This window comes from Berghia stephanieae, chromosome 14, assembly GCF_034508935.2.
Source record: "Berghia stephanieae isolate SIO BIC M18660-M18661 chromosome 14, UCSD_Bste_1.3, whole genome shotgun sequence".
NCBI classification, from domain to species: Eukaryota; Metazoa; Mollusca; class Gastropoda; order Nudibranchia; family Aeolidiidae; genus Berghia; species Berghia stephanieae.
The window spans coordinates 27203092-27211354 of NC_088373.1; the positions used below are offsets into that span (position 1 = coordinate 27203092).

Genomic DNA, 8263 nt, shown 5'->3' on the forward strand with positions numbered 1-8263 from the left:
CTACTTCCAGATTGAACATGTGCAGTAACTGACAGCCCGATTCAAAGTTGTAAAAATTTTGATCGAAATTTTTAAATTTCTGCTATCGTGCAATTAACAGAGTTCAAATATCAAAATAAGAGAGGCAGTCAAATACATTTTTTAATGTCTGAATACACATGATTAAATTTCTCTAGAAGTTCAGTGACACCATGGCATGGTGCATATAAGCTGTTTGACTCTGAGCTTAAGGTTCGAGAGTTCAAATCCCGGTAAGGGTAACTTTTTTTTTTTTTTTTCCCAATATTTTTTAAAAATTCCTTCTGTCTTTTTATATTTTTAAAACTTTTGTTTTAATAATTTTATTTGCTTGAAATATACTTTAATGTTGATATTATACTATTGTTCTTTTATTATTATTATTATTATTATTATTATTATTATTATTATTATTATAAAAGTAATTAATTTTTATTAAGAAACCCGCCGAAACCCAGTCCCAGGTTCACTCCCCACTGGTGTACACTTCTCTGAGTCCCATATTCACTCCCACAGCTGCACTCTTCCCATAACTTTGTCAGGTTTCGGAAAAAAACACCGTATTATAGTGCAAAACCACTATTCAGTGTCAGATACTGAATAGTGCAAAACCGCTATTCAGTATCTGATACTGAATAGTGCAAAACCACTATTCAGTATCAGATACTGAATAGTGCAAAACCACTATTCAGTATCAGATACTGAATAGTGCTAGCCCATAATTTATTAATTTCTTTGATAGGCTTGATTACCTGCAAGGTTGCAAGATTGGCCCTTTTTGTAGTCAAGTTTTTTGAGTGACTTGGTCTTAAGATTTTTGGTTTGGCCTTTTGGCTTTTTAAAACTTTTTCGATTTGGGTGGATCCACAGACTCTGTGTTGGGTGGATCTACTCTAACTAAACACAATAATAATGCTGGAACCCCCCCCCCATCTCTCTCTCTCTCTCTCTCTCTCTCTCTCTCTCTCTCTCTCTCTCTCTCTGTGTGTGTGTGTGTGTGTGTGTGTGTGTGTGTGAGTGTGTGTAATTGGATGCGTTTGAGCTTTTGTTCGCATGCCCGAATCAGCAGTATTTCATGTTTTTTTTTTACTGATGGTCAACTTCGAAGCTCGGCATAAGCGCTATATAAATGTACATTTATTATTATTATTATTATTATTATTATTATTATTATTATTATTATTATTATTATTATTATTATTATTATTATCTTCTATGTAAATCACTGTGATCTGTATTATAAAGACGTGAACAAGTGTGTATAATCTGTGATTTGTATTATACTTTGTATTTCATATACTTTCATATGTTTTTTTTAATGATAACTACTATGTTACTAGTGTGCATCTTGTGTGAGTGTGTCTATGTCAATATTGTATTGTTATAAATGTGTAACCAAATGACAAATTGCCACTTTTTGGGGACAATAAAGATATTATTATTATTATTATTATTATTATTATTATTATTATTATTATTATTATTATTATTATTATTATTATTATTATTATTATTATTATTATTATTATTATTATTATTATTATATAATTATGTTGAAAACAAGTTGAATTCATTCGGCATTGATATTACAGCTTCCTCATACCACTGCCCCCAGGCTTATCCACCCGAAAATAAAAGAGAAGCTCTTTTTGGCGAATTCTGGAATAAAGTTGGCGAATTTTTTCAAAGACACCTGGCAATACTTCTGTTCATTGTGATGTCATAAGGTTCATTCTTCTACTTTCTCGTTCTCTATCCTCACTCAATGAGCATAGCATAGTGAAACTACACAACTGATGCAAACCACATAATGATACTAAACAATGTCAAAGTTTTACCAGCTTCCAGACAGTGCAGTACCTGTCTGCATAAATGATTTGCAATGGCTCCGGGAGGAGGAGTTGAGTGCAAAAAATATCCGTGTCTCTGGCCGGTAATTTTTAATTAAAAAAATTAAAGTTAAAGTAATTTTCTGGTTCCCTCATCCTCCTACTTCTTCATTTCCTCTTCTACTTCCTAACTTATTTCCTCTTCTACTTCCTAACTTCTTCTTTCTTCTCTTCTTCTTCTTCTTCTTCTTCTTCTTCTTCTTCTTCTTCTTCTTCTTCTTCTTCTTCTTCTTCTTCTTCTTCTTCTTCTTCTTCTTCTTCTTCTTCTTCTTCTTTTTCTTCTTCTTTCTTCTTCTTCTTCTTCTTCTTCTTCTTCTTCTTCTTCTTCTTCTTCTTCTTCTCTTCTTCTTCTTCTTCTTCTTCTTCTTCTTCTTCTTTTCTTCTTCTTCTTCTCTTTTTCTTCTTCTTCTTCTTTCTTCTTCTTCTTCTTCTTCTTCTTCTTCTTCTCTTCTTCTCTTCTTCTTCTTCTTCTTCTTCTTCTTCTTCTTCTTCTTCTTCTTCTTCTTCTTCTTCTTCTTCTTTCTTCTTCTTCTTCTTCTTCTTCTTCTTCTTCTTCTTCTTCTTCTTCTTCTTCTCTCTATAGTTCTCTTCTTGTACATCTCTCTCTCTCTCTCTCTCTCTCTCTCTCTCTCTCTCTCTCTCTCTCTCTCTCTCTCTCTCTCTCTCTCTCTCTCTCTCTCCTATTACTATTTCTATTATCATATCTATTGATCTATGATGTATTCACCCATCTATCTATCAGATCCACCACCTCCTCCTAGCTCGTGGTGGGTTTTCGCGTTAGCAAGCTTTAAAATTTATTTATTTTATATTCTTCCATGTTGTTTTATTCTTTTTACCGTATATTTGGGTACAACAAAGTTTTATTTGAAGAGGTGGACGATTTAATCAAAACCGGTTTACCTGTTTTTAGGTAATAATAAGAGTGATTATAATAAGAAGAGGGGCCCGTAGATAAAGTGTTTCGTTTTTTTTATCGAGAAATTACTATTTAAAAAAATGTAAATTTAGATTATCAACATAGAGAATGTGAATAAAACGCCAACTTATGTACATATCACACACACACACACACACACACACACACACACACAAACAAAAGAGAAAAACATAAACATGATCCTTGTGGGGTGTGACCCCACATTGATTCTCCTCAGGTATTTGGCTATGTCAAGTAGTTCTGAAGGCATTGTTTCTATGTATTAATAGTGGGTTACCATTTGAATGATTTGGTTTGGCGTGAGGGCAGTAACTTTTTTCTTTTTAAATATTTTTTTTCATTTGTTTAGATTTTAGGTAGTCATGTTTAGATATGTGTATATAGTTTTCTCATTTCCAGAATTGTAGAATGGTGATAAAACCTAATACTAATGTAAAAGTTTGGCTCTATATCCAACTTTACAAGAACGAATAATGGCAACCAGGTTGCCTGGAACATTCTTAAAAGAAAAAAAAACAAAAAATGATAATATTCAAAAACACATACACACAACCTTTAAAATAATTACAATTTGTTTTTCTGCTTTCGTTCTTGAATTGAAATTTATCCATTAATATTTAAAATTCATATTATTGTTGATAATCATCACCACCATCATTATCACCCTAATGGCCTTAGCCATCGATGATTTGTAATTAAAATGGCAACACACTGTCGAAACTTAAATGTTTCTTGATGTGTGATGTCATTACATCTTGCATACCCTGAAATACAAATACTGTGCCGTCCGCTTAAACTCCCGAGGGCCAGGTTAAAAAGTATCTTATCTGAGGTTTATCTTATCCAAAACTCAAGGGGAACAACCCTTCAGCGATCCAGACATTTTTTGTGTTTTTCAATGAATCTTTGCCCACACTACAAACTCGAATAATAAAGCCGTTTTTTGGGGGGGTTTTTTGCTTCATTGCGCAATGTAGAGGGTAAAAGATGAGAGATGGAAGTAGGTTATGATTAAGAGACTCTCTGCCTATCCCAGTTGTGAAGATCCAGATTGATGAGTTATCTCATCCTGACTAGCTCACCGTGGGGTTTATCTAAAACGTTTTATATAACTTATGATTTAGAGCAGAAAAGTCGGGATTAGTCTCAGAGTTTATTTTAAGGGAGAGTAATCTTAAGCGAACTACGGTGCAACTCATTGGCCTGTTGTATTGTCAGCTTGATTTTTATCGGTTTTGCTTCTTGAATATTTTCAATTTGTGGCGTGAATTGATATACAATAGATTTTGAAGTAATACGACTATTAAAGAATATCAGTATAACTTAATGGAATAATTTAGAACTGACAAATGGGTATTAGGAAGATATTCATCGGAACTGACAAACAAGGGCTAGGGTACATCATCAGTACTGACCAACAGGTGCGACAATGTTGCCAATTTTCTGTATATTTACGGAATTCAGTATGCTATAAACCCTCAGTATACTTTCCAATCAACTGATTAACAGAAAAAGTAAGTACATTATGTATTTTTACTGAAGTTCATTACTCAGAAAGGGGTCATTCTATATGTTTGCATAAAATTTCAATTAATTTTTTACCTCCTGATTGGCATCCCTGAGGTGCGAGCACCCGTTGGTAGGGACTGACCAAAAGCCCTGTTCCTAAAAAATAGTTTTTGTCTCTTACAGAGTAAGTCATTATGATCCAGTGAAGCAAGTCTTGGAGGTAATGGAGCCACTGAAACCTGTTGTCAATCAAGACTCATCAACAGTTGATGATCTGAAAGAGAAGGCTGCACAGGTGAGAGTTGAGTATGATTAGCACAGGCAATTTACATGGCAGTATCTATTTTCTGGAAATTTTGATTTTCCTTAAATTCTCTAAATTTTATTTTGCTTGTAGTTACTGGAAGATTTTTTAAAACATTGAACTTTCAAAATATTTTTATTGCTCACTCATGCTGTCCTTTCCCTCTCTTCTATATCTTTCATCTCCTTGCATCTTTTCCCAATAGGGAATCACATAATGGTTTTGCATGTAATTTATTATTATTAGACTTTAATCCAGTGCAGAACGGATATATCAATACCATGCAAATTGACATGTTATCCAAATTCCTTCTTTTTTTCTTCTCTATATATAACATTAGTAATTAAATATCTAGTATATCAACATAAATTTTATCAGAAAACGTTTGCATCAACATTGCAGTCGATTGGCAATAATTAGTTTGAAAAGAAAAAAAAAAACAACAAAAAACAAAAATACAGTTTTTAATTGGTTAACGATATTCTGCAGTGAGGTAAAACACAACAGCCATTAAAATTGTTGTTGTATTTTAGTGAAGATACAACTAAATTCAAGAACCATGAGCAAAACAGAAACAATTTGCCATCAAATTTTATATCTTTGTCCTAAAGAATTGATAACTGTAAAGAAATACTCTTGGTTGCACATGCATCATTAGTCGTAAATCTGGATTCAAATAGTTGTGACCACTTGGTTGTTTTGAATTTCATGACAGAACCCATCCATTTCAAGGCCATCTTCTATATTGGTAGACACTAGTCTGATAGGCAGTCTGGACTTCCACTGTCGCAAAGGGACTCCTGTTCTCTGTGTCGGGGAGATCCAAATGTGGCAGGAATCTCGACTGGCAGCAGAGGAAGAGTCGGCCATTAGCACACTGGATCGGGAAGTGGAGTCCAGCAGCAGTGGCATGGGAGACGACTCGGATGACCCGCTTCGTTGTAGTAAGAGAATAAAGGAGTCTGAAGTACGGAGAGGCAAAAATCTGGTTTTGAAAGCGACAATTTGTAGATTGTTTGAGGGGTTAGATTATGAGAAATACTGTCGGTATGTTGAAGTTGTCAGGCAGAGGAGGTCTTTACCTTCTTGACGCTGTAGTACGAACTGTTAAAACAGACAAGTCTAGTTTGTTGTTGTTACTGCCAGTCCAAAGGTCTTTCAGTCTTCAATCTTTTTGTTTTTCAGAAGAGTGGACAAAAGAATATAGTTCTCCATATTTTCGTCGTAATTGGCTCAATGTACTTTTTGGATGAGTTTGACGTATCCTTCAGTGATGGGAAATCTTAGAAGAAGGGCACTGAAGGATAGATTTAGGGTGGAGTTAGATTTAATTTTGAGTTTTGTCTTCCTATCTCTACTCACCCGTCTTCAGAGAAGCCAAAAGACACAAAGGAAACCCCTCAGCTTCCAGGTTCGGGTAATCTAGTGTGGTCCCAACCAGTCTTCCTTTCAATACCACAATCAGTGTCGGTCTTGGACGCATTGCCTCATTTTTTCCAATTTCCATTGTGTGTTAAATATTTGTTCCTTATCTCATGACAGCTGACTGGATATAACGCCTTGGCTTTCTCTAAAGCTCTGGAGAGAGTGTCCTTTGAGTTGGATATTTATTTGCTAATGAAACACGTGAATGCGAACAATGAGAATTTTTATTCTCTATGGAATGATATAGAATGATTTTCACAGCTCTTGAATCTCTTTGAAAGAATGTCCTGTGACATTTATTTGCTAATGAAACACGTGAATGCTAGCATAATGTGAGAATTATTATTCTCTATTGAATGATATGGAATGAATTTCACAGCTCTTTCATCTCTTGAATCTCTTTTGTGTTTTGAAGTATTTCTCTTTCAAGTTTTAGATTTAAAAAAAAAATTGAATATTTGTTGCCTTTTTATAGGAGACGCAGTGCTTGCGGCAATATTTTTTTTCCAAATTAGCTGCTCTTGCAACAAGTCCTAGAATTTCTTAAGCCTTTTTTATGGATGGTTAGTCTTAGGATTTGTGGATAAATCTTGATAATCGGTTGGTGTGGATGGATGTTGAATATCTCTATTGTTATTTTTAGAAGTCCATGCAAAAGAGCTAGGACTTTAAAAAAAAAAAAAATTTTTATTCATCCAACTTTATTTCCATTTCAAAATTTAAAAAAATAAAACAAAACCCAACCAAGGCAGACCTTGTGCAACCATCTTGGATAGGACATCCCTGGATCATTTGTATGATATCTTGGTCTCAGTCTGTTACATCGGATTGCCTGTGACATCATCAATGTTCTTGCAATATTTATCCAAATTTGAAGATGCTATTGCAATCCTCCCAGACAATTAGTTGTATTCAAGTTCAAGGCATCGTCTGTCTAAGTTACGATGTGTTTAATGAAGCATTGAAGTTTGATTTTGGAAACTGGTTTGGTGAACATATCAGCTAGGTTTGAATCAGTTGGAACACATTCAATGCTGAGATTGTTTTTCGTTATTTCATCTCTAATGAAGTGATATTTTACATCAATATGCTTTGACCTTTGATGACTGATTGGGTTTTTATTAATTTTTTATTATTGTTGAACAAGGTACAGATGAGTTTATACTCAACAATTGTCTCAAACAAGGAAGTTAATGACTGGGGTGCCAATGCTTTTCCTGCTTGTAAACTTGCTGGCAAGAGAATGGATCAAACACAAATTGAACTGTTTGCTATTCAGTTTTCTGTTGAAGACTCTTATTCCTATATGTTAAGAGATACCAGTTGTTTTATTGTGATTGATGATTTTTTTTGGAGGGAGGCCTTGTTATTAATTATATTTTTATAGAGTTATTACAATAATAATATTAATGATAATATTCATCATCATCATTATTGTTTGAAATACCTTGGTTGTTAATTATGATTTTAACAATTTTATGTAAAACTTACTGTACATTTGTTATTAATGAGAACCAGAAATAAAATATGTAATCTAAAAAGAATTTTTTATGCACTTCGTTCTTTTTGTATTTTTTTTTTTTTTTTTGAGTTTGTTTGCGAGTGTGCGTGCATGCATGGATGTCTGTTTGTTTTCTGTGTTTTAAATGTTTTGGAGTAGTGTCAGGAGATTCTCTGTTGGTGGATATCCCCCTCCCTCATTTGGGGGGTGGGGGTATTGAATATCCTTGGGCCTTTCAATGTGACTTTGGGTTCATTTGGATCATTTCATTTCACATTGGCCTTGTCAATGTCGTTAATCGAGAGGCCCCATAGTCTGGGTGGGGTTCCTGACCTCCCATAGTGGGCTGGGAGGTACTTGCTGTGTTCTATCCCCCTTTATCTGTTTTCCAATTGCTTTCTGTCTTTGTGTCTGGGTGAGATTGCCTGGTTTTGTCCTGACCTTGGCTGGAAGGAAACAGTCGAATGTATAGTTATAGTTTTGGGAGATGATATTTTTTTCCTTGTAAATCGTCTCTCTCTTATGTACTGTTATTCTTTTCATTTTTAACATATGATTTGTAAACATTTGAGTGTATTCCTCTTAGTGACTAAAAAAATATCTCCTTAAACTAATACTATACAATTGACTGTTTGCCTCTCAGCCAAGGACTCTGGCCAAGACCAGGACAAAACTAA

General features: G+C 34.2%; 1 protein-coding gene across 1 annotated transcript; it reads left to right on the plus strand.

Moving 5' to 3' along the window:
• Positions 1-1726: 1726 nt before the first annotated feature.
• LOC144959742 (uncharacterized) lies at positions 1727-7629 on the plus strand. Its single transcript, XM_078892455.1, has 3 exons — positions 1727-1951; positions 4540-4651; positions 5376-7629. Exons 1-3 carry the CDS (start codon positions 1842-1844, stop codon positions 5748-5750), a joined length of 597 nt encoding a protein of 198 aa, XP_078748581.1. The 5' UTR covers positions 1727-1841; the 3' UTR covers positions 5751-7629.
• The last annotated feature ends 634 nt before the right edge of the window (positions 7630-8263 follow it).

What these genes read in the sequence shown, in the direction of transcription:
- LOC144959742 (XM_078892455.1), top strand. Translation starts at nt 1,842, where the DNA reads ATGTCAAAGTTTTACCAGCTTCCAGACAGTGCAGTACCTGTCTGCATA. An exon ending in AATATCCGTGTCTCTGGCCG is followed by an intron (nt 1,952 to 4,539) that starts GTAATTTTTAAT and finishes TGTCTCTTACAG; the next exon opens with AGTAAGTCATTATGATCCAG. An exon ending in TGAAAGAGAAGGCTGCACAG is followed by an intron (nt 4,652 to 5,375) that starts GTGAGAGTTGAG and finishes ATTTCATGACAG; the next exon opens with AACCCATCCATTTCAAGGCC.